At 41.5% G+C, this 27,351-nt stretch overlaps 1 protein-coding gene across 1 annotated transcript in view; it reads right to left on the bottom strand.

Moving 5' to 3' along the window:
- FBXL5 (F-box and leucine rich repeat protein 5) overlaps positions 1-15,812 on the bottom strand; it is a 32,194-nt gene extending 16,382 nt beyond the window's left edge. The window contains exons 1-5 of the mRNA XM_079793110.1: positions 15,638-15,812; positions 6,131-6,346; positions 4,822-4,917; positions 2,649-2,835; positions 654-836 (exon numbers count right to left, since the gene is read on the bottom strand). Of these exons, the coding sequence (XP_079649236.1) occupies positions 654-836; positions 2,649-2,835; positions 4,822-4,917; positions 6,131-6,346; positions 15,638-15,721 (766 nt within the window). The 5' untranslated portion in view covers positions 15,722-15,812. The remainder of the gene's footprint in view (positions 1-653; positions 837-2,648; positions 2,836-4,821; positions 4,918-6,130; positions 6,347-15,637) is intronic.
- Positions 15,813-27,351: the final 11,539 nt, after the last annotated feature.

Below are 27,351 nucleotides of genomic sequence, written 5' to 3'. Positions count from 1 at the left end.
ACATGTAAAAAAGTAACTTAACACATGAATTAATATAAATTTTTAATTTACTGAATGAGGCATTACTAATCACACAAAAAAATCAAAAAATATGCTGGAGACAAAAACAGATTCAGTTATTTTGAGCTACTACCAAAAGGCAGCCATATAGCATCTCATCTTTATATTTAATTTAATTCATCCTGTATTTCTTAAATACACAAACAATCTAATTATTTAAAGCTGTTCTGACATCCTCTCAACTTGATTTCTAACTTTTTGTTATGGAAAATTCCAAAAATAATTTAAAAATAGGAAGAAATTGCATTAAAAAAGTAGCACAATGAATACCCATGTACTCATCACCTATCTTCAACAATGACCAACATTTTGACAATTATTTTGCATTCTCTCCCCAACAATTTTCTCCTGATTATTTTAAAGGAAATGGCACACATCACATAACTCACTCTAAAATGCATACAAAGAACACAATCCAACTATGACATCTACTTTTTACTTAACCTCTCAGTTTCCCAATAATTTCTAGATGAGTATTAACCTCACTGGCCTTACTTATTAATGTCTATGAGTATTTCTTTTAAAAAACAAACAAACAAACAAAACACCAGACTAAAATATTTTTAAACAAACTAAAAGTCCCATTTACCTACCTCTGGCCCAATGAACAGGGTAAAGATGCTTCCAAAGCGATCCAGTCTTCGCCAGCTGAGACCATTTGGTGCTTACTTGACTGCATCGACATAATTCTTGAGGATTAAGATAACTGAAAATTGACAGCATTACCTCAGGAGGAAGATGGTTTATACCTGTGGATCGTTCTGACACCTCTGCTTCTGAAATAAAAAAGAAAGCTTTACCATTAGATGATATAAGAGTAAATGCAATAAGAAATTACAATCACATTTCTATAAATAAAATCAAGTGCCTAAAGTCCACTCCTTCCTGCTTGCAAGATGTGAAAAGGAAGTAACATGGATTAGAGGTAACATAGGGATGTTAAACTTGTTAAGAATCCGTAGGGTTAAACTATCATGGCTCAAATCATACTTCATCAGTGGGAGCTACAATAGCAAACACAGAATCGACTTCCTCTTACAAACTCGTCACAGAAAAAACAATACTCACTTTGTAGCATAAGCAGCATCATTTGAAAAAGAAATCCAACAGGTTATACAGCTTTAAATCAACAAGTGTGGAGTCAACTAGATTATGAGATCTCCTAGGCATTTTTAATGACACACACAAATCTCATAACATTTTCCATTCATGCATTATGACTCCTGTGAGTATCTTCCGAGTTTCCCCTCTTTTCACATTTCATATAAGAGTCTGTGGAATCTGAATTCTTTAACCTATAAATAATACCCTAATATACTTATATGTCTATATTTATGAGCCAGTTGAGACAATATAGTAAGTATTTCTAATGCTGACATACATTTATCAGGAATCTTTTGTCAGCAACTATTGTAGAAATTAGTCATTGGATGTCTAATTTCCTATAATATTAATTCAGTAGCAATTTTCGGGGGGGGGGAGCAAATTAGGTATACAATAAGGAATATAAAATATAAAAGATTCATTGTTGAAGTACTAGGAAGAATTTGAGGATTTTGTATGATTTGTCTTCACAAAAATATTGTAATGCTATGAACAAATTACTTACACCCAACTCTTTTTAAGTAACAAATATTTTTAAAATAATGCAGCTATAATTTGCTTTGAAGGAGTGGGAAAATTAAATGTAATAAGTGTGATGCTTTTAAATCCCATGTTATATACTACAATTAAACCAGACACAACAGGTCTTGGCTTGGTGTTTAAGGCCCAAGTTGAATTTCAGAGTGAAGCACACAAGCTTTATAGGTTTAATTATAGCTAACCTACAAAAACATTTTTGTTTCAACATGCATCTCACCTACTTTGTTAAATAAAAATAACAGAAAAGGAACAATTTCAAAAAAATTTTATTCTATTTTAACAGAAATGTCACTGCTACTGCCTATCTAGAAGAATCAAAGGAATTTTTACTAACCTAAGGATGCCAATTTTTTAAAACGATGTTTTAAATGGCAAAGCTATCAAAGACAAATAAAAATAAAAAGGAGGAAGTAGTCTAAGAAAAAGTAGGCATATTTTGCCCTGGCTGGTGTGGCTTAGTGAGTTGGGTGTTGTCCTATGCACTGAAAGGCTGCCTCGAACCCAGTCAGGACACATGCCCAGGTTGCAGGCTCGATCCCCGGTGTGGGGCAAGAGGCAGCCAATCAATGATTCTCTCTCATCATTGATGTTTCTCTCTCTCTCTCCCTCTCCCTTCCTCTCTGAAATCAATACAAATCTTTGGATGATACTGCAAAAGTGCTCTGTATATGGTAGTTTTCAATAATTTTGATAGGCCAATTATTATTAGTTTATGTATATATCAATCCCTTTAAGAAATACAACATTCATGTGGCCCAAGTATATGAGATGCTAAATTATCAAACAACACTAAGTTCTAAGATAGAAACTAATGTCTTCAATTAAATTTATACTTGAAATTAAATGACTTAAATTATTCCTCAAACAAAATCTAAAGTTCATATCAACAAAAGCAAATGGTCTTGAAACTAATAAATCACTTGCTATCTACAGATGAATCTCACCTTTATCTGACTTTTCATCCACAGAATATTTGAAAAACTTCTGTCGCTCCTCAGCTTGATTCCACAGGCTAAGACCTCTAAGGAGTTCTGCGGTATCCTTTTGAGAGCAATGTTGTGCAATCACTTTCTTTTTAATATCCTTAAGCTCTTCATAGGTAAAATATTCCATTAACATGGGCTGAAAAACCTAAACAAAATAGTCATAAGGAAAGATGCTTATTTTATTTTACTCTACACCTTTTAAATTATCAATGGCCATAGTATTATGAGCATCTATTTCAAAGAGATAAAAATTTTAGCTGTTACCACCAAGTTAGTTTATCCAAAAATTATAGAGAAGAATATTAGCAAAAAGATCCTTCTCTCTATGAATTCTCTGGCTAAGTCAATCCCTAAACAATTTCAAATCATCAGAATGAGGTCTTCCTGTACAGAGCTTATCCAACCCTCTTCACTCTTCTCTAGAGTTAGACAGTTAGGTCAGTTAACTGCCTTCTGCTAATACAGTAACTGGCCTCTACCCACCCAAACAGGTCTCTAAATCCTAGGAGAATGGGGCCCAGCTCTACTGAGACTTTCAACCATTCAACATTACCTAGATTTCTTCTTCAAAATAGATGCTTAGTCCCAACTGCTCATTTATACAGTTAGAACCTTTAGAGATGGAGGGTTTTTTTTTTTTTATGGTTCTACAGATAATTTTGATGTGCATCACAGGTTAAAAAACACTGCTCTAGTAACTCTGGTTTCAAATGCTGGTTGCTTATGATGATAATTTGGGGAACCTTTTAAATATACTCCTACCGACATCCCACCTGATCTAACTGGTCTAGAAAGGGCTTAAAAGTATTTTGTGTGGGTTTTTTAAAATACCAATCTGAGTATAAAGTGAAGTAATAACTGATTTACAGCAGTTCTTTATCAAATATTTTCTCTATTCCTTACCCTGATATTCATCCCACTTTAGTTTTTTATTGTTTTGTTTTGTTGTGTTTTTTTTTAAGTGAGAGTAAGTTTATCAAAGCTTGAAACAGTGAGGCAAAGGAAGGGCCCCTGGAGACAGGATCTGGGGGTAAGCCCAGAACCAGCTGCCACCGCCCAGTGCTTCCCTGGGTGCAGGCTCGTCAGGACCCTTCCAGCTTAGGCTAGAAGAAGCAAAGCACACGCCTAAGGAAAGGGGGGCGAGGGTGTGCTCAAAGAAGTGTGCCCATCCCACTTCAGAGAAAGAAGAGAATGAGAAAATATTTTGCTCTTCCGTTCAGTGATATCCTAATACATGTATACTAGGCATAAGATTGAAGTTTAACACCATCTTTTAATTACTAAAATCCACTACTAAAAAAAGAGCACTAAAAATTCTTTATTAGCCTGGAAATACAGGAGAAGTTTAAAGCATCCTCTAAAGGTTCTGAAAATGCATTAGGGCAGTGGTCGGCAAACTCATTAGTCAACAGAGCCAAATATCAACAGTACAACGACTGAAATTTCTTTTGAGAGCCACATTTTTTAAACTTAAACTTCTTCTAACGTCATTTCTTCAAAATAGACTCGCCCAGGCAGTGGTATTTTGTGGAAGAGCCACACTCAAGGGGCCAAAGAGCCGCATGTGGCTCGCGAGCCGCGGTTTGCCGACCACTGCATTAGGTGACAAAAAAAGTTATGAACATTCAATATAGTGCCATCTTCATAATAAGAAAATAAATATTGAATAAATAAATTAAATAATTCATTCAATGAAAAGCAACAACCTTTCTGAGGTTTTGAAAAAAAAGACTGCCTTTTTCTCTTCATTTCTGAAAGTAAACTGGAGGCTTATCTTCCTATGTATTATTTTGAAGAATCAAAGGCAAAATAACATTTTTTTTATTTATTTATTTATTTATTTATTTATTTATTTATTCATTTATCTTTCAAAATATAAGAGAAAGTTTATTTGGAAAGTCACAGAAGTAACAGAAGTGAGCCAGCAGAAATGCGTAAGCTCAGGAAACAAGTTATAGAGGCAGAATAAGGGTCCTAGGAGCTTAGGAGAGGGAAAGGCAAAGGTAACACCCCTGGGTGAAGAAAAGGAGGAAGAAAAGGCATGCGCGCGCTCTAAGAGGTAGAACAAGCCCAAAATAACATTTTAAAAAATGTATAAATCAAAATCACAAGGAGGAAAAATTATGCTTACCTCCTCTTCCTCTTTCATATGAGGAAGAAAATCTCTTGTAAATGCCTCCAATCTCTCTTTCAGCTGTTTCTCATAATTTAACTGCTCATATTCATTCTAGAAACAAACAAAATAAGCATTCTGTAAAAATTCTGCTTCATTATTTCCACTGTACCTGGTCCTAAGAAGTCAGTTTAAAATGCAACATAAAACCTTTAAAAAAAAAACCCACAAACAAATAGCAAAGTGGTCTCTGTACTTTCTTAGTATAAAAGATGTCTTAAGGCCATCTTGAACCTTGAATTCCTTTAGTAATGGGATCTCATATTTCTTTTTTTAAATGTCATAAAAGGTCTAAAAATAGCAAGCATTTGCTCAAAACTTCTATTGATTTCTAATGTATATATTTATATAATTTCTGTGTCAATTTTCTTAATATATCTCCAAGTAGTCCATAGGAGCCTGCGGGATTCTTGCCATTACAGAATCCCTTTAAGACAGTGATTTTCAACTGGTGTGCCCCAAGAATTTTTAAACCATGCAATACTTGACTAGTCAGAGGCACTAATAACAATAGCCAACACAAATAAGAGCCATCCAGTATGAATGAATCAAACTTATACCTATTTTGTATTTTTTTTGGTGTGCCACAGAATTTTAGTAATTAGTTTATGTGTTCCAGGAGATGAAAAAGTTTGAATAAAGTCATCTAGTGTATCTTCCACTAAGCAATTCAAAATAATGTTACATTATCCTACAGAAGACCATATACAGTTCCAAAGACAAGGTATCAACTTCTAAAGGCAAGGAGAGTTCACTACATTTTTCACTACAGTGAATTATTTTAAGTCCAGACAATTGCTAAAAAGTTCTTCCTCATATGAATTAAGATCACATCTCCCTGTGACTTATCTATCACTTCTATATCAGCCCACTAAACTTAAAATGTGGAAAATTTGTAAAATAATGGACTTTCAAAATGTAGGCATATTTTATCCCTTTGGAGTTCTCGCTAATCTCTTCTTTTTTCAACTAATGTATTCAACTGCTTCCTAATATTCTACCAATGTATTATTCTCTTAAAACTTTATACATTTTCCTGCCCCAACTCTGCTTTTAGCTATAAATGCCCACTTGTTCCTTTTATATTCAGAGTTGAAACCGACTACAATAACCCTGAGTAAAGTCTTCTTTACAGTTATTAACAAGTGTCAAAATTTTTATTCTGTAACATAACATCATTTTCTATAAAATGCTAACAAGTTTTACCAATGACATAGCAGAAGATGACACAAGTTGTGATAATAAAAAAGCCATTTTTACAACTCACCTTAACATTCTTCAGTCCCTTTTCAAAGAGGCTAAGCATCTCAGAGAGTTTATTGTCAGAATGTACATTATAAATGGTCTGGCTGCGTTGTTGAAGCAAACCAATAATGTATTCATTTTCAATCTGCTCATGCATTTTGAACTCCTTAAAAGTAGCATACAGAGACTGCAGAAGAGCACGGAAATCATTGTTGTTGGAAAAGTTGGTTTTAGAAAGCTGAATAAAAATTTAAAAAGAAAGGCATAATAAATACACGTAAATATGCACCAATAAATATTGAAATGCATTATTTAGTTTGTACATAGCAAAATAGCTCTTATACTTGGTTAACTTACTTGATTAAATTTACAGTTTCTTTAAATAAAAGGGATTAGACTAGATTCCCGCCAAACCCAAAATTCCATTAGTCTATACATATGCTAAATACAGATACTCCTATACACGAGAATTAATTTAGCTTCTGTAAAAGGAAGTATGGATGAGGTATTAAGTCATTTATAGAAAACCAGACCTATGGTCAGTCTAAGATCGGATCCCAGTTCTACCATTTATTTAGCTGTGTAAGTAAGTAAGTTAATTTTCTCCCTCCATGTCTTAGTGTCGTTTTGGTGTTAAATGGCAATAATAATGACACGTATACTTCACAAGGTCCCTGTGAGACTAAAATGAATTAGTGCTTAGTAAATGTTAGCTATCATCATTTTGAAAGTTAATCATTCAACTTTATAAATCCATGCATTTTTTTACTCTATTCAGACATTTAATGAGCAGCTACCATGAGCCAGCTACTATTTCTGACACTTGGGATACCTCAGTTAACACAAAACGACATCTCTGCCATAATAGGGATTACATTCTATATTGTAAGTGAAGGGAAATAAGACAATGAATAGTAACCACAATAAGTAAGTAAATTATCTAGAAAAGGGGTTGGCAACTTTTTTTGTGAAGAGCCAAGCAGTAAATATTTAAAGTTTTGCAAAGCAATTCAGCTGTTGTTACACAAAAATAGTCATACAAATGAGTGTGGCTTTATTCCAAAAGAAATTTATGGACTTAATTTGATTTTCATATAATTTTCACATCCTAAAATATTATTTTAATTTTTTCAAATGTTACCTACTGAGCCACACAAAAACAAATGCAGACTTTTATCCCAAGAAATGTTGCATAAGATGACAACAAAATTCACTAGTGTCTAATTTCAGCAAATACTATCATGTGCCACTTTATTTTTTTTTTATTTAAAATAAGTTAGTAGAAATAAGAGATAAATCAAAAGAAAGCATTAAAAATGGCTATAAATTTTTTAAAAACAAGAACAAAAGCATGGCAAAAAAAGTAAAAACTGCCCCACGGGTGTGGCTCAGTGGTTGAGCGTCGACCTAAGAACCAAGAGGTCACAGTTCAATTCTTGGGCAGGGCACATGCCTGGGTTGCCTGCTTGATCCCCAGTGGGGGGCATGCAGAAGGCAGCCAATCAATGATTCTCATTGTTGAGTTTCTATCTCTCCCTCTCTCTTTCTCTCTAAAATCAATTTAAAGGAAAATGTCCTAGGCCCTGGCCAGGTAGTTTCCTTGGTTAGAGTGTCATCCTAATATGCCAAGGTTGTGGGTTCGATCCCAGGTCAGGGCACATACAAGATTCAACCAATGAAAGCATAAATAAGTGGAACAACAAATCAATGTTTCTCTTTCGCTCCCCTACTCCCCACAGCATTCCCCTCTCTCAACTCAATTAAGGGGGGGGAAAAAAGTCCTCATCTGAGTTAAGGAAAGTAATATCTTAAAACAGTGGTCAGCAAACTGCGGCTCGTGAGTCACATGCGGCTCTTTGGCCCCTTGAGTTTTTAGCAAAGGCCAGCTTAGGAGTACCCTAATTAAGTTAATAACAATGTACCTACCTATATAGTTAAAGTTTAAAAAATTTGGCTCTCAAAAGAAATTTCAATCATTGTACTGTTGATAGACGACCACTGTCTTAAAAGACATGCAGGAATTCTGCATATATTCTCATTGACCTATTAGAAAATCTTTCAAATTTAAAGACCAACTGCCCAGGTGCAGGATCAGATTGAAACCAAATCACATATATAAAAGGACTCTATATTATATGTGGAGTCAATCCAGCATAGTGGTTAAAAGTGCTGGCTCTGGAGCCAGATTGCTTAGGTATGAATCCACCTCTGTCAGCAAAAGCCATCAAACTGCTCTGGGCCTTGGTTTCTTCATCTGTAAAATAAGGCTAATAATATTAACTACCATATAGGGTTCTTGTGAAATTTAATAATATATTTAAAGAACACAGACTGTAACATATGTAAGCCTTACTTGGGCTTTTCTGTTATTTCTATAGTTAGTTCAAAACTATTATTGAAACTACCCAAGTTAGTTTTTCTCCACTTAAAAATAACTGTTTGAAAACTGTTTTAAAGTCAGTAAATTTAGCACTCAAAAAAATAACCAGAAAATAAACTACTTAACTTTTATAAAATCTGTTTATGAGTTGTTTTTTAAATTTTTTTTTGCCTCTGTAAAGTTATTCAAACATATAGGTTTGATTGAGAAAAAAAATAACCCACACACTAATAACATCTGGGACATATTGAGGCCTATGCTGTGTAAATATTATACAAAGTATTTTTAGATATTATCTTACAACAATTATAGAAAGTTCTATTTCCCATTTTATAAGTGAAAAACCTGAGGCTCGGAGAAAATAACTTAACCCAAACCAGACAGGTAGTAGACAACAAAACAGAGATAAATCTCTATTACACTAAAATCTATGTTCTTTCCACAAGATATAATGTTAGTCCCAATCATAAAGTTATCTTTTCAGATCCAATAGGAATGCCAGCTCTAAAGCAAAATTTCTCCCTAGGGAGTTGACTTTGCCTCCCAGGAGCTAACAGGCAAAGCCCAGAGACATTTCTGGACTGTCACCGCTGCAGAAGTGATACTGACCTCTAGTGGGTAAAAGTCTGGGATAGGGCTAAACATCCTACAACAAAGAATCATCTGTCCCAAAATGTCAATAATGCTACAGTTGAGAAATGCTGCTCTAAAGTAGTGTTTTTAAAATATGTTTAATTATTATCCTTAGTATGAAATACACTGCAATCTAGACACACACACATCACAAACATTTCAAAAAATTTCAGCAAACAATATTCCCTAACTTGTGATGTACTCTAATATTTACTTTTCCATTTCACTTTTTAATGCTGTTTCTGACCCACAAAATTGATTTAATGACCCACAAATGGGTCATAGGATACACCTTGAAAAACAATCCTATCTAATAAAAGAGTAATATGCAAATTAACCATCATTTCACTACACCCACAAGCCACACCCACCAGCCAATCAGGAACGAGTATGCAAATTAATTCAGCCAAGATGGCTGCAGCCACAGAGCGAGTAGGAGGCTTGGGTTTCCCCAGCAATGGAGGAAGCCAAGCTTCCTACACACCCTGGCCAGCCCAGGCCTCCTCTCAAGTCTACAAAGTTTCAATTACAAAAGATAAATAAATCCCAACAAAAATGGCTGCGGCCACGAAGCGAACAGGAGGCTTGGGTTCCCCCGGTGATGGAGGAAGCCAAGCTTCCTGGCCAGCCCAGGCCTCTGCTCAAGGCTACAAAGTTTCAATTATAGAAGATAAATAAATCCCAGATACCAGGGTCTCCGCTTGGGTTGCTTGGGGGCGTGGCCGGCCTGCAAACCACCACAGGCCCCTCACCCAGGCCGCCCCATACCCCAAGGAAACCCCCACCCTGATCTGGGACACCCTTCAAGGCAAACCAGCTGGCCCCCACCCATGCACCAGGCCTCTATCCTATCTAATAAAAGAGTAATATGCAAACTGACCATCACTCCAACACACAAGATGGCTGCCTCCATGTGGTCAAAGATCCTGCCCCCATGTGGACACAAGATGGCCACCACAAGATGGCCAGCAGGGGAGGGAAGTTGGGAGGGACCAGGCCTGCAAGGGAGGGCAGTTGTGGGCGATCAGGCCAGCAGGGGATGGCAGTTGGAAGAGACCAGGCCTGCAAGGAAGGGCAGTTGGGGGCAATCAAGCCTGCAGGGGAGGGCAGTTAGGGGTGACCAGCCCGGCAGAGGAGGGAAGTTGGGGGCAACCGGGCCTGCAAGGAAGGGCAGTTGGGGGGACCAGGCCTGCAGGGGAGGGCAGTTAGGGGTGACCAGGCTGCAGGGGAGGGCAGTTAGGGGCAAACAGGCTGGCAGGGGAGTGGTTAGGGGGTGATCAGGCTGGCAGGCAGAAGCAGTTGGGGCAGGCAGGCAAGCAGTTGGGAGCCAGCAGTCCTGGATTGTTTAGGATCGGGCCTAAACAGGCAGTCAGACATCCCCTGAGGGGTCCCAGATTGGAGAGGGTGCAGGCTGGGCTGAGGGACACACCAACCCCCCCCCCCCCACCCATGCACGAATTTCGTGCACTGGGCCTTTAATGTTCTAAAATAGGCTATAAAAGTTCCCAAGTGACCCATAAACTTGTATACTGATGCCTAGCAAATTCAACAAAGAACCTATGTAGAACACAATACACCTAAATCAACAAATAGTAATAACAGGTAACATGATATCTCCCATATTTTAAAAATTGAGAGCTGACTCTGTTTCAGGCACTCTACAACCTAAAATCTTAAGAGCCTGGCTTCAAATTGATTTGAAAAGTTGTGTGTCACTTAAATACTAGATAGTAAGTTCAAAAATAGCATAACAAAACCCAAACACTATTATTACCCCAAATAAGGTTTTACTTTTTTGTCTACTCAGCCATACAATGCTGTCTTTTAGTCAAGGGAGATTTACACATAATGAAGAAACCCAACTACCTCTGGTCAAACTAACTCTACAAATAGAAAAACAAAACAAAACTACTGTTCACTAGGAAAATGTTTTGCATAAAACCATACAGCTAGTAATAAACAGCAGAACCAATAAGGTAATGCAAAAAACATGGGCTTCAGAAGGGAGAAAAATCCTAAGATTAAAATACAGGCTCCCCTAATTACTAGTTGAGTGAGTTGGGTAAGTTACTTAACCACTAAGTCCATTTCTTCATCTTTAAATGAGGGATAATACTTGTCTCACAGAGCTCTTGTGAGGATTTAAGGAAATAACATAAGCATGTAGTAAGAACTCATTGAATACCCTTTTCCTTCCTCTCCTAGCTCTCAATTCAACATTCTCTCAAATAAACCAATCTTCTCAATGCCAGTCAATAAGTTTTTAGAGGTATGCAAAGAAATAGAAAAACAAGGAAAACTAAAGGAATTCTTCATAAAGCTATATTCGTTTAACTTAAAAAAATAATCTGTTCAAATTATTCTGAGCTTACTTTCTCCTTAGTTGCTTTGGTCATAAAATGTCCTTTCTTTATAAAATGATAAAGTAGATGACACTTTTAATGTTCATACCTGAAAAACTTGGGCATTCCATAAAGCCTCCACCACTTGAATTTTTTATAACTGGCTTACGTGTAAGCCTGGGAATCTCCGTACCATGCACAACCTACAACCACCGCCTACTTTGTTCTCAGAAACCAGTCTGAAGAGACTCCTAAGACCAGTCCCAACACTTTAATGTACAGCTGACCATACACCTCTGGGCTCCCACTATAGTGCATTTGGATTTCCATCCTACCATAAGGGTTTGAGTGTAAATTCCTTAAGAATTGGGACCTCATCGCCAACACAAGTTACTATACAGCCAAATGACAGAAGAAACTCAATGCTCACTGGCAGAATTAATGTTGTTAAATTCTGAGGATTAGAGGAAAGACTGAAGAATTGGAGTAAACTAGAAAAAGAATGTCAGTTGATGCAAATGTTCACTAAAATTATCCCAACTGGGAAGGTCAGTAAATTAGCAAAAAGATTTCATAAAAAACTGTTACCAAATTTTTTTTCCAGAAACTACTCTGATTTCATACACAGAAAATTAAACTAGGAATCATGATCCTGACTTGGGTTTTCATTTGGATCTATTACTAGATGCTTATATAAACTTGGTCTAGCTAACCTAGGCCTACAAGTCCCAGCTGCTTCTTTATAATTACTGGGCAGAGTCAACATTTAGAATACAGTGAAATAACATGCTTGTATCTTTTTAGTTTGAGTATAAAAACTAGTTCTCATTTTGTAAAGTTTTAATGTAGGCTGTTTGGGTTGGATATCCCTGGTCTATGAAACCAAAAGATGGTGAAGGCAAAACTTGGGTTTGCAAATGAGTAAAAACAAATAGTCTATTCAGCCATTATAAAAAACTTATTTTTTCCAAGATAGTTCCCCAAAAAACGTGCTAGGAGAGTTCCATTAACTATTAGCATCAAGAAGAAATCCGGATGTAGAATTCTTATGTAGCCTTCCCTCCCCATCCCCAAATCACCTTGGTCTCTGATCCACAGGTCAGAAAATCGGACTATTCATCTTCTTGATGACTAAATCTCATTAACTACCTGTAATTAGTTCGGAATTGGTGATGATTTTCACTTATGCTATATCAAATTGAAAATTATTCCACCGTAGCCAGTTTGGCTCAGTAGATAGAGCATTGGCCTGCGGACTGAAGGGTCGCAGGTTTGATTCTGTACCTTGTACCTCAGTTGCAGGCTTGATCCCTGGCCCCGGGCGTGTGCAGGAGGCAACCAATCTATGTGTCTCTCTCACATCAATGTCTCTCTCAGTGTTTCCCTCTCCCTTCCACTCTCTCTAAAAATCAATGGAAATAATATCCTTGGGTCAGGATTAACAAAAAAGAAAATGCTTTTTAGTTATTTCAAGCGGAACATTTAACTAAAAATAATCTTATTTGACTCAAATACTGTTTTTAGAAATGGCACTGTATTTTCCAAATTTGTTCTAGTGCTCTCAATCACCAGGCAATGACATACAAAACTAGTGATTAACTTTTTAAAATTTTTAAATAAGGTTGGTTAGTCTAGTATATAATTAAATAAATTTGGGATTCCTAATTATTTTAGTAGAGTAGCAAGCATTTAGAAATCCAATGAAGGCCACAAACCTCCTAGGGAAATGTACACGGGCACAAAAATTTTCATAACCATTTCTGGTGATCCCTGGACTACATCTCCCCAAATCTAAAATGGAGAACACTTCAGAATCCATCAGTCCTCACTAACTTTTCCTTTCTGATTTTGAGAAAGTAAAAAACCTCCCCATTTTTTTCTTTGCTGCCATTAAAGGATGCTGTCAGAGAAGCTAAAAACACTAAGTAAGCTAACTCAGAAAACCAGGGGTTACTCAGCTTAACTAACGGCTAACCCATTCTTGATGCTTCTCCTGGATAAGCAGTAGTTCTCACCCTTGGCTGCACACTGGACTCACCTAGGAGTCATGTGCCCCTTAACGATTGGGCTACATTCCGAGAACTTCATCGTTAAGCGACTTCATTGTTGTGGGAACATCAAGCTAGTTACTATCTAATATAGCCTACTAGACACCTCGGCTACATGGTATATAGCCTATTGCTCCTAGGCTACAAACCTGTACAGCATGTTACCGTGCAAAACATAAGATTAAATCAAGCACAAGAGACAATAATGCAGTCAAGAGATGTGCCGTGACATGGCGTACAGCAAACTTGTTTTATAAGCAGAAAAAGTACACTCAAAAAAAAAAAAAAAAAAAAGCACCGATAAAAAGTATAGTATAATAAATACAAAAAACAGCAAGAGTCGTTTATTATTATCAAGTACCCCGTACTGCGCAGAATTTCACGTGCTATACTTTCCCTCAACTGGCAGGGCCATAGGTCTGTCCCCAGCAGCATCACCACAAACGCGTGAGTAAGGCGCTGGGGACAAAGGCTGCAATGTCACTGGGCCACAGGAATTTTTCGGTTACATTATAATCTCACGGGGCCAAGGTAGTAGGTGCGGTTCCTCCTACACGGAAGTCACGGCGTGCACATGACTGTACAGCTGGTGCCTGGGGCCCACCCTCCGAGATCCTGATTTTACTGGTGCAGGCATCAGAATGGTGAACAAGCTTTTGGGGCGGCCCTCACACGCAGCCAAGGTTGACAAGCACTGTCCTAGAATACCTTGGTGTTGAAACCTAGATCTGAAGCAGGGTTTTTTGTTTTGTTTTATTTATTTTTTAATATATATATATTTTTTTATTGATTTTAGAGAGATAGGGAGGATAAAGAGAAACATCAATGATGAGAATCATTGACAGGCTGCCTCCTGCACGCCCCCCCTACTGGGGATCGAGCCCACAACCCAGGCATGTGCCCTTGACCCGGAATCAAACCCGGGACCCTCCAGTCCGCAGGCTGACGCTCTACCCACTGAGCCAAACCGGCTAGAGCTGTTTTGTTTTTTTTTAATTTTCAAAATGAAGGGAAGGGAAGGATGGTTGTGGGTGCCCTTTAAGGGGCTGGTTTTGAGTGTGGCCTAGCAATGAACACCCTGGCGTCCTCCCACCCATTTCACTGGGCTGTGAGAACTCCTCTCTTAACGGTGGTTCTGCTTAACGCTATGTAACTTCTGACAATTCCCAAGAGCTGGTGTCTGTGCTGACACAATACTTTAAAATGTTGTTGTTGTTTCACCTGGTTCATTTCTACGCGAAACACAACTGCCCGGAGTTTTCAGGATATCCACATGGACTTTGCCCAATGTAAACTGGCAAAAAAAAGAGGACTCTGACTATTGTTTTAAAATCATGAGCAAAGGGCCCTGGACCACCTACACCAAAGTGCTCGCTCAAGCCTAGGCTGCGCCCATGAAAAGAGTCCGAAAAGGTCCTCACGGGGTAAACCAACTTTCTCCGAGGCCCCTTTTACCGGAGCCCGCGTCAAGAATTCCAAAACCCACATAAGGCGTTAAGACCTCCGGGACGATCAGAAGTGGCCACGAAAAAATAACCCCAAACGAAGAGTTCCTAAGCCAAGAGCCCTGGGGTTTCTCCCAAATCCAACCAGTGAAAAGCTGGGGCTTCAACGAACGAACGGGGGGTTGTTGGAGAAGCTTCCCCGGGAGCCAGGAAGCAGGCGCGAGGTTCGGAAGATGGATGGATGGGTGTTTGCAAAGGGACTGGGGGGCCCCCCCAAACCGGCCGCGGGGATCGCGGGGGCAGCGGCGATGGGGGAGGCGGGACAGCGGCGGAAACGGCCTCCCCCCCTCCCCCGGGCTGTGGGGGAGCCCACCGCAGGGGGCCGACCCGGAGTCCCGGGAGGTCGGTGCCCCTCTCCCTCCGGGCGCAGGCGCAGGAGGCAGGCGCGGCCGCGGGAAGCCGCCCCCCGCCAGGAGGACCCTGCCGCCCGCCCCGAGGGCACGTCGGAGGCTGCGGGGCGGCGAGCGCGGCGCTGACAGCTACGCAGGCGGCGACCGGCGACGGGGGGCGGCGCGGCCCGGGGGCGGCGGGCGCGACGCAGGCCAGGCCGCCCAGGGACCGGCCCGCTCCTCCCCGCCGCCCGGAGCAAGCGGCCCCGCACGCACGCACGCACGCCGTTACCTTGTCGCAGTACAGCCCCACCAGCTGCTTCATCCGCCAGTGCGGGGCGGTGAACACGTCCACCTCTTCGGGGAAGGGCGCCATCGCCGCTGCCTCAGCCTCCGCCTCAGCAGCCGCGGCGGCCGCCTCTCCATAGACTCCCTCGCCGCGGGGCAGAGGCGGCGCGCCCCCCTGCGCATGCGCCCGCCCCGTCGGCGCGCGCACCCGGGCAGCCCGGCCGGTGGGGACGCGGGGGCGCGCGGGCCGGCGCCATGCGGGCCCCCCGCCCACGTGACGCGGCGCATGGCGCAGGCCGAGCTCCCACCTCCCTGCTTCACCCTGTGCGTTCCTTACCCTCTTCGCGTGTCGCCGAGAGGAACCGAGGCTTGTTCTTGTTTGTTTTGCAACGTAAAACACGTGACCTGTGGAGACGGGGTGTCGTTTTAGGGGCGCTCTCGGACGCATCTCGGACCCATAGGCCCACCAGACCTTGAGGCCAAGGCAGCCAGGCACAATGGTGGCCGCAGGACAGGGAGCGCTGCCTGCCCGCCTGGGCCCTGAAGCCCGTGTGCAGGGTGACTGTGCTGTGCGTGGTCCAGCCCTCCTGAGCCGCCCTTTGCCTCCTGCCATTCCCAGGTGTGGGTCTCCTCCAGCCAGGGCTGACCTCCCAGTGGCCGGGCACAGACCCCAGTGACCCCAGCAGGCAGCTCAGGGCAGGCGCTGGGTCTGGGCTTGGGTCTGGGGGGCAGGGCAGGGATCAAGGCCTGGGCATCTCCTACCATCTCCTCTGGGGCAGGAGGGAGGGAGGGGCCTTGGAATTCTGGAGGCTCCAAGAAGGGGACAATTTCAGGGCATGGAGGAGGCGGGAAGGCGCCTCAAGCACTGGAATGGCAGGTCAGGGATGTCAGAGAGGCCCTGGGCGGTGGGGGACGGTGAATAGTCACAGAAGAGGAGTGCGGTTGAGAACCTGGAGGCATGTCCATTTGAAACAGCAGCTCAGAAAGAAAGGAGCCTTAGGGAGATCGCTGTTGTCAACCTAAGAAACGGTCAAATCTGTGAAGAAGTTTTGTGAGTTTGAGTCAAACTGTGGACAAATGCTGGAAAGCAGAATATCAACAGATTGAGATAATGCTGGAGAATGGCAGGTTTGCGCCTGTTGTATACAGTACAATCAAAAGAGATGTAAGTGGGTCACATGAAATCCATTGGCGATAGATTAGGGAGGTGGTAGAAAGCAAAGCCGGGAGACCGCTGGGATTGGATAAAAAGTAAAAGGATAGGCACATACTTCTTTCACTTAGGTGGGTACAGGGTAGTTAACAGTCAACAATTAACCCAATAACAATGAGGGGATTTGTGGTCTCTGCAAGAGTAGTGCCTGTGCTTTGAGGGGTCCGGAGAAAAGGAAAATTACTTTCACATTCCAAAAATATGCTAGTGTGGATGCAAAAAGGGCAATAGACAGGCTCAGTTAAAGTAAAGATTGACCTTTGTCAGGGAAGATACCGGCCTAGGACATGACTACCCACCATAAAGTGCTTTTATGTTTAAAAAGTTTTCATTTCACACCACCCTTTGGGTTTCCTTTGGGTCTCTGAGTTTGCAAGCCTGCCATGCAGCCTTCCCTGAGCTAGTCAGGTTAGCAGGTGGCCTATTCTCGCCCACATTGCTAAAAGAAACCTCTATGTCTGTCTCCCACAGGTCACCTGGTCCCTACCCCGGCCCTCCAGACCAGGAAGCCCAGTTTATGGGCACCATTTCTTACCTGAAAGGGGACCTGGCCCAGACAAGGTCTGCCTAGGGCGGCTGGTAGTGTGTGGGTTCTTGACTTTCTGCAGGAAAGTTTCACAACACGAGTCCTGGTGATGTTGAGAGGAAGTTTATTAAAGTTGGGGAGAGTGAAACAAGGAAGGGTGTAGGATAGAAGAAGCAACAGAAGAGCGGGTAGGTGGGGCTGCTTTGTCTAGAAATGTTACAGCAAAGAAATGGGCAGAGGAAGAGCTGCTTTCGCTCACTGGGAAGTCAGAGAAAAGGGACCTTGGGGGCAGGTTTAGGGGGTTCGCTAGGGACCAGCTGCCACTGCCCATTGTTCTCCTAGTTGTAAGTCTCCAGGGGTCCCTTAAAGTTTAAGAGATGCACGCTTGGGGGAAGGGGCATAAGGACACATATGTAATACCTTAATAAAGAAAATTAATATTCATCAGTTTTCCAGATGTGACCTTTAAGGGTTGTGGTCTCTACTGATTGGTCAGCGCCATTGCAGCTGGTCCTGGCATCGTCCACCTGGTTTTGCTGCTTTTCTGGGCCTGGAGCTGAAATATAAATGAGGCCTAGATGTTATCTCTAGGGACGTGACCTTCTGTATCTGGCTGTAAATTTTTCGGCCAGTGTGTTCAGCTGTCTGTTTCCCCATATTACTTGCCAAGGAATTTTTCTAGCTTCTTACTATCCTGCCTCACATTTACCCTGATCAACTCTCCACTGGTTGGCTGGAGGACCAATGTACACACACACACACACACACACACACACACACACACACAAAAGGGGGTGGAGAACAGGAAAGGCTGAGAACCTGGGAAGGGTTATGTTACTTGCTTCATGGTGAGTAAAGAGTGAAGAAATAAAATGGAGTCACTATATTCAAGTGTGACTCTGTGTGTTTGGTTGACAATGACCATAAACTTCAGGAGGGCAAGAACCAGACATGTTCTGTTCACCTCTTATATGCCTGTTATCCATCCCAGTTCCATGACACCATAGGGGTTTGATCAATATTCTGGTTTTGCCAGATACTACTTGTATGACCTTTGGTAAGCTACGTGACTTCTCTGGGCCTCAGGTTCCTCATGCATAACATAATTACTATGGACTAACCCTGAAGAGGGCCCTCAACCATGCTGGCATCCTGATCTTGGACTTCAAGCATCCACAACTATAAGAAATAAATTTCAGTTGTTTATGAGCGCCCCGGTCTAAGCTGGCTAAGATCTTACCTTATAAGATTGTTGTGACCTGTCTCCCACTGGTCACCTGGTCCCTACCCCAGCCCTCCAGACCGGTATACTACTTATACTAGTACCTGGGACATAGTAAGTACTGTCTGTCAGCTCTCATTATTTATTTTTACTTTATTTTATTGATTTTTAGAGAGAGAGAAATGTCAATTTCAGAGCAAGACATCATCAGCTGCCTCCTGTACTCTCCCTACCTGAGATTGAGCCCACAACCCCGGCAGGTGCCCTGACCAGGAATCAAACCAGCCCAACCAACTGAGCCACACTGGCCAGGGCTAACTAACTTCTAATACACGATGTTTTATTTCCCAATGCCTGTCTGTGTCTGTGTTGTTTGTCTGTGTACCCCCTAGAACCAGGCACATGAAATGGGCATTGAACAACCAAAAATCCATGAACACAGTTTCACTGTAACCCAGAATTTGAAGCTGTGTAGTCAGCTGAACAATAAAAACAGCCACTTTGGACTCTGGCCATTTCAGGGAATTAGTTTAAGATGACAAAATGAAAAAATAACAATAAAGTAATAAATTATAAGTCCTATGGGTCATTCTTCCCTTTGAAAGAAGCTATTAACATCACTTCCATATGCTGAGTAATGTAGCAATTAATAACCTGATACATCCAGACAAATGATTGATTTACATTAAACTTTAGCCCCAGAAAAAAAGACATTGATCAATTTAGTATCATTATTGTAGGTTATTGCAACTACAGCAGATCAGGAACTCTTACGGAGGCCAACGTTGTTGGTTTAATCACCTCCCTAGGATTCTTTCTGGTATAGGAGAGCAAAGAAATTCTAACTGACCACCTAGCTACTGGCCAAGGAGACTGGATAAAGCATATGAACGGAGCAGTGAAGATCTGCACTGTATAGTGAGTACTTGGAGGACATGTGGTTTCTTCTTTCTCATTCTCTCTGAAAAACTGCATGCTACCGGGAAAACAAAAGATGCCAAGTCATTCCCTGGTGACCTAAAAATATGACACTAGGTCACTTCTTTAGTGTTTTTTAATCCTAGCTTGAGGGCAGTGGAAAGGGTTACTGGTCAGGGAAAGTCAACTCCAAGACATTGAACTCTGTTTATTTGAGTGTGTGACTCAGCACTTTCCCCAACAGGGGGTTAGTTGTGAAAACAAGCAATGAAAGAATGTTGCTATTGTAAAACAGCTGGAATTCCATTCCTAACTCCTACCAGAGTTAATCCTCCCTGTCAGTTAAAATAGCCAATCAACAACTGTTACAGAATTAGCAGGAAAGCTTTTGGTAGGGATGATGGCATTATTAAAATAAAAGATAGGCACTGAGTTAAAATGCAATGCCAGATGCTACTTCTTTTTTTTTCACTTCTCAAATTTTTAACAAAAATTTTCCCAAAATTCTGTAGTTGAAAAACAAAAATTATTTTTTTTAAGATTTCAGTGTTATGCCTGGCCGGTGTGCTCAGTGGTTGAGCATTGACCTATGAACCAGGAGGTTATGGTTCAATTCCCAATCAAGGCTGGATCCTTGGTAGGGGGTGGTGCAGGAGGCTGCCCATCAATGTTTCTCTCTCGCCATTAATGTTTCTATCTCTCTCCCTCTCCTTTCCTCTTTGAAATCAATAAAAATATATTGGGTTTTTTTTTTTAAAGAAAGATTCTAGCCCTAGCCGGTTTGGCTTAGTGGATAGAGCGTTGGCCTGTGGACCAAAGGGTCCTGGGTTTGATTCCGGTCAAGGGCTTGTACTTCGGTTGCAGGCTCCTCCTTGGCCCAGACTCTGGTCAGGGCACGTGCAGGAGGCAACCAATCAATGTGTTTCTCTCACATTGATATTTCTCTCTGTCTTTCCCTCTCTCTTCCACTCTCTCTAAAAATCAACGGAAAAATATCCTCGGGTGAGGATTAAAAAAAAAAAAGAAAGTAAGAAAAAAGAAAGGTTCTAATTTTTTAAAAAAAGATTTCCGTTTTATTGACATTAACCACCATAAGATCTATAATACAGGTACTCTCTCCAGTCCTGTGGAGGTCATTCTACCTCACAGGCATATAAAGAGAGTCCTGGGAGGCTTCTTGTACCTGTGCCTAGAGGCCTTTGCCTTCGTCTCCTGCCACATGGCCTCATCCTTCTGGCATGGCACTTTCTCAGCTTGTCACTAGGCCATTCCAGTAAGTTCTAGCTGAGTTGTGTTCCTGAGACGACCAAGCCCCTGGGGCACTTCCTACATGACACATACAGGACCCTTCATCGTAGCTGGGCCTCCCTCGCCTGCCAAGGTTGTCACCAGCTCTTTTCAAAGTCCACAGAGCCCTAACCAGTTTGGCTCAGTGGATAGAGCATCGGCCTGTGGACTGGAGGGTCCTAGGTTCTATTCCAGTCAAGGGCATGTACCTTGGTTGCGAGCACATCCCCAGTAGGGGGTGTGCAGGAGGCAGCTGATCGATGTTTCTCTCTCATTGATGTTTCTAACTCTTTATCCCTCTCCCTTCCTCTCTGTAAAAAATCAATAAAATATATATTTTTAAATAAATAAAAGTCCACATAGTTGCTAGAAAGTTGGGGGAGGGGTGTCTATCACATTGGGCATTTCCCGGCTCAGTGTCCCTCTGTATTCACAGAGTCTCAGTGCCCCTTCCTACAACTTCAAGGTGGCATTTTTGGAGCACATGCTTCCCATTTGTGACTAACAGGTCATCAAATTGGAGTACAGCTGCTACTTACTGTGCCTTTTTGCAAGGTGTGAAGCTCTTGCCCCTACAAGTGGCTCATTGATGCCCCCCTCACACAGGAAAAGAAGAAATGCTTGGACATATGCAAAGGCGGAGGATAACGGAAGAGCCAAGGCAAGGAAGAGGCATAAAAGAAAAAGGAACAGATAGGACAGAAATAAAAAGATGAGAAAAAAACAGAGTGGGGAGAGGAATAAAGGAAAGAAAAAGGATATAGGTGGAAGTAGAGAGAAGAACGTAATAATTATAATGTATCAAAGGTCTTGCCATGCACCAGGCACTATAAATGCTTTACGTGGAGTATCATGTGTAAGCCTCATAATTACTGCATGTGGAAGGTTCTATTTTTCTCACTTGGCAAAAAGTGAAATGATATTTAGACAGAGTTATTGATTTGTCCAAGGTCTAGAGCTAGTTAATGGAAAATCAGGGAGATAAAATCTGTCTTTCTCAGCCTAGAACAGATACTTAACCCTACACTGAAAGACAATTCTCTGTCATTAATTTTTATCAACAAACTATATACCTAATATGTGCTACTAACCGTTGAGCTGCGGTCAAAGGTGACTGAGAAGAATATAGGTCACACCACAAGCTACATAATTGTCCACATACATAGTCCCATTCCTTAGATTACCTTTTGAAGAGAAGTAGTTTAGATAATGCTAAGACCATAGTTTACTTCAATACAAATATGGAGCTGTAATGTGCCAAGTGCTTCATAATGTTACTGTGCAAAAATTCCAACCAGAAGAGAGCCTTTTACTTCCTAAACATGCCAGTGTGTCGCTTATCTTGTTTTTAATAAATATTGCCAAGTCTATACCAACTTCTGACTTCCCATCAAAGGCTCTATTATGGGCTGACTTGCATGGAACGAGATGGTACAGTGTCAGTGTAGGTGGCCTGAGGGGAAGGTGGCTATTCCCAAGGCAACTTGCCTGAGCTGTTCGCACCATGTATCAAGGAAAACTATCACAAGTTGGAACAGAAATGAGCGATAAGCTTCCTGTAAAGTGTCGGCTTGCATTCCCTGCAATGATGAAATCTGGCAGGCGGTTGCTTAATTCCTGCCTACAGAAAGGGAAAAGAAGTGTTCAGGGAAGTATCAGCTGTTTCCTTCCTCCCAACCCCTGACATTAAACAAACAAAACAAAAACGCACCCTCAGAAACCCAAAACACAGCACAAAAAATATCCCTGATTCCATAAGGTTACTCCCAGAAAATTATAAAATGCTGAGAGCTACGCAGGCAAAAAGAAACAGGAATGTCTTACACACCTTTGATTCCCATAAATTGACCAATAGCATTTTTGGGAGGGAACAGGAGGGGGGAACAGCCTGGTTACAGAAAACATTGACCTGAGTGTTGATTCTACCTCCGCCACTACCACCTACCCAAGGGGCCGTGGGCAAATCTCTTGCACATTCTAGAGCTTCAATTTCCTCACTTGTGCACTAGGTGAGGTCAGGGGGCCTTTGAGAGTGATAAACGATACATGTTAATTAATCTACAACACATGTAAACAGGACTGTCCCAGGCAAGAGCTTACCTGTTACGGGAAGTCAGTCACCAACTATCTAGATAAGGCCATCAAGGGCTACTTGCCCTTCAACCAAACATTATTTTCTTTGTGTAACTATTTAACTGATTTGATCCACTCACTTTTCCTCAAATGTCTCTACCATGGTGATTATTTGGATACTACAGGTCTTTTCCCTTGTGTGCAAGATTGTATTAAAACATTGACATATGCTTCTAATGGAACTGCTTGAAAAGTATTCTGTAACAGAAGAGAGACAGTAAAGGAAAGTAGTTGGAGTACTGACCCAGCTTACTCATCATAAAATGAGTTAGTGAGTATCTACCTCACAGGATGTCCTGAGAATTACATGTTTTGTGGAACATAGTAGAGGCCAGCATAGGAAGCTCTTAAGTATTAGCTTTCACTTTTGCCTGTGAAATGAGCAGATTGGGCAAGATTCTCTCTCTGGTCTCCTCCGGTTCTCAGTTTCTGGAACCTACACACAGCTTCTTGAAAACTGTTTTGTTGTGTTGTGTGTGTGTGTGTGGGGGGGGGGGGGGTTAGGTTAATCCTACACATTAACTGTTAAAGGGAGGGTCTCAGAGTTAGATTTGGCTGTTATGTGACAGGAAACACAAAATGTCACTGGCTGAAGAAAGAGGATTTTTTCTTCTTCTTCTCATAACATTATGTATCTAGTGTTGCATAATAAATTACCCCAAAACATAGTGTCTTAAAGAGTTCACTGTTTCACAGTTCCTAGGGATCAGGAATTCTGGAGTGTCTTAGCTGAGTCTGTCTAGCTCAGGTTCTTTCCTGAGGGTACAGTCAAGCTGGCCGTCTAGCCCACTGAGTGGAAAAGTTAGTCATGTTGATCTAGTCTGCAGGATGAGCGGTGAATGAGATGGTTGTGAAATATGTACCGAATGGGAACGTCCAATTAGGGTCGGTTGAAATAAAAGAAATGTTATTATTCATATGGAATTACATATTTACACATGTTTAATCTTGCCAGTCTCTAACGGAACATTCCTAAGAAATGCTATGCCTCCTTTTACATGCAGCAAAATACTTCTGTGATCTTCTTCTCCGAATGTGAGGGTGAATTATGCGTTGATGATAGCCTTCAATGACTGCCAACTCAAAGACTAACTATATACATTATCTCCCAACATTGTGAAGCAGGTGCTGTCAACCCGGTTTCACAGATGAATGAACCAAACAAAGCTCCAAGAAGCCCAAGCAGGATTTGAAGCCAGATATCATGTTTTCACTGCCCTGCAATGCTCTCTCTCTCCTGTATGTCTGTCACACTGGACTTTCCACTAAACACCTGTCCTTCCAGGTAGCCTTGCTAGGAGCTCCATAAATGCAAAGGGCTGCAGAGCGGGAAACAGGATGTGGGCAAACAGGAGGCAGGGGACACACTACCTCAAGGTTCTTAGCTAAGTGCTTCTCTCAGCTACATTAATGATAGATCAGAAATAATCATCAAGAAGCAATAAACTATGGCCTGGCAATGCAAATGCAATGACTTTAACCAGAGAGTGCAGCGGCCCAGGGTACCTGAACTAGTCCCATCCCTGACAGTGTTCTTCAAAAATGGTCCTCAGGGAACCTGATTAATGTCCCATCAGGTCCTTTTAAAGATAAGCTGCTTTCTGAGACCCACCCTTGGAAATTTCATTCAGTACACTTGGGGCAAGGTCTCATGATTCATATGAAACTAATGTTTGACAAATACTATTCTGGCTACTAACTTGGTAAGTTGATTGTAGAATTCATGGAACTCATGGTATCACTTATAAAACACAATGACGCAATACACTAAATGTAATACAGCTAAATTTGGAAGCTAGATTACTGTAGAAAGTGTATAGACTTTGGAAATAAACAGACCTGTACTAAAATCACTCTCTGCTGCTTAGTAATTATGCTACTATGGGGAAGTTCTTTGAACATCTCTGAGCCTTGGTTTCCACTGCTGTAAAATATTGATGATGATACCTTGATGGTTTTTTGTGAAGACTGAAGATAAAATATGTATAATGTCTGGCACATAGTAGCCATTCAATAAGTGATCTTTTTTTTATTATTAAATATCAAGCACTACAAAATAGGGCACCATATCTTACAAATATGGTATTAAGAGATATTAGGGGACAGGGGTTTCAAAACACTTCATTATCTGGGTTCAAATTCCAGCTGGCCTACTTTCTTACTTTCCACCAGCAGAGTAAACCAGAACTTCGTTCACCTTCTAGGTAGGAATGAAGCCTTTGTCAGTATTGTTAAGCCACAAACCTGTTCACTATTCTGCTAAAGAAACGGTGAAATGGAAATAGTACTACCTATCTGACAGGGTTATATGAAGGTTAAATGAGATGACACAGGCAAGGAGTTTATGACAGTGCCTGGAAGGTGATCAAAGTGCTTTAAAAAAGAACCTGCCCATTTCTATTATTATTTAGCAAACTCTGCGGGACTACCGTGTATCAGAAATTCCAAATTCAGTGTTTCTAAAAGTGAATTCACTATTTTCTCAGTCCACGGCGTTTGCCAAGCCTGTATCCTCACCTGAGTTTTATCGCTGTCCATCCAGTAACCCTCGATGGAACAATGATAGCAAACGAAGTTCAGTATAAGACACTGTTCTAAGCACTTTTTGGTAATAAGTTATATCTATTCACAGAAAAACTGTATGAAGTGTAGATATGATCATCATCCCTACTTTACAGAAGAAAAAACTGAGAAGGAGAAGATAGGCTATCCCGTGAATAACAGAGCCAAGATTCCTATCTAGGCAGGCCACCCCCAGCGTCTGTATCTTCTAGTGGACGTGATACTGCCTCTAGAGATTTTGGAGTTATTTTAAAAGCTTTCGCTCTCCATCACTTCAATATTTAATAAGATACACAGTCCTCTTAAGTATCTCTAGTCCACCCCCTCTTCGCTGCTCATGCTGTTGTCGACCCAGTTTAGGCCCTACTTGACTCCTGCTTGGTCTCCCTGATTTTAACTTCTTCCTTCAATCCTCTACCAAACCAACTAGTCAGACATGTTCCTAAGACATAGATCTGATAAATGACTCTTCTTTAGTTACAAACATTGAATGGGCCCTGGTCAGTTTGGCTCAGTGGATAGAGCATCGGCTCTGTGGACTGAAGGGTCCTGGGTTTGATTCGAGGTCAAGGGCACGTACCTCGGTTACAGGCTCAATCCCTGGCCCTGGTTGTGGTGTGTGCAGGAGGCAACCAATTTGTGTCTCTCTCACATTGATTTTTTTTCTCTCTGTCTCTTCCCCTCCCTTCCATTCTCTAAAAATCAATGGGAAAAAATATCCTCAGGTGAGGATTAACAAACAAAAAATCACATTTAATGGTGCCCCAATTCCTCCAGAATGGGACCTTAACACTCTTACGTGTCATTCAATGAGGCAGCTAGTGCAGCACATCAGCTCACAATGAATGTGTTGCATTTTCTTTTCAATGATGTGAACACGGCCTTTTCCTCACTAACGTGGGCCCTTTTGGAAAGTAGGGACACTGCTTGGTTCATCTTTATAGAACCCATATTTCTATAAAGAACCCACCAGCCCCCAGATACAAATGAGGTCACAATAGCGTTAATGTGTGAACCTTAATGATTGGTCCGCCAGCAAGCACAGAACCTGAGGCCTCAGCACATCTTCCCAAGCATTACTATGAAGCGCTTGGGAGTCCCCAGGGGTGTTTCTCACATGCTCAGTTACAAATTCATAGTAACTGTGCTGCTCCTCCAGGTGACCAGTGAGCCACTGGGTCTCTTCCATTCCTCCTCTGGGTCCTGTATTTTCAGATCGTGAGCTTAGGTGCAAAGGTAGCAAAGAACGGCTTTCTTCTTCGTGACATGTTAAGGAGTCTCAAAGGAGAGTTGTTTCAGCCTCATGTGCCCTAGGAAGTAGCTTCCAAACGTATTCACTTAAGTCCTGTAGCAGCGGGTATGCTCTCAGGGGTGGGAGCCAGGGCAAAGGTGAGGTATAGCCATACCATCATGTTCAGAATCCCGCCTTCTCTCCAACCAGGGTTTTTGTGCTGGTCCAGCTCATTCCTCTTCCCCTCAGGATGAGCTGTCTTTGTAAGCTACCTCAGAAAATCAGGTAAAACTTTTATGGGCCACACTACAAGGATATCGCATGCATCTAAAATAATCCAAACTCCAGAGTGCCCATAGGTGGTACCCAGGTATACACTCCTCTTCCCGCTCTCCTCACCAACTCCACTGCCTACGTGGAGATTTGTGTACACTGGAGCCTTAATAAATGGTTTTAAACATGTAATAAAAAATGCCACTTTATGCCACCTGAGCAGATTTACAGTTTACCCGAGGAAAGGAAGACAAACTTAGGATGAGATTACCTGGCCCTCAGTTCAAAACTACAAAAATCCTGACATTTGAAGAAATAAATAAAACAACCCCACATCCATGGGCTCTCAGTTG

This window comes from Cnephaeus nilssonii (assembly GCF_951640355.1).
Source record: "Cnephaeus nilssonii genome assembly, chromosome: 1".
Classification (NCBI taxonomy): domain Eukaryota; kingdom Metazoa; phylum Chordata; class Mammalia; order Chiroptera; family Vespertilionidae; genus Cnephaeus; species Cnephaeus nilssonii.
Note: the sequence above shows the minus strand (reverse complement) of the source record. Positions and strands in the feature narration are given on the sequence as shown.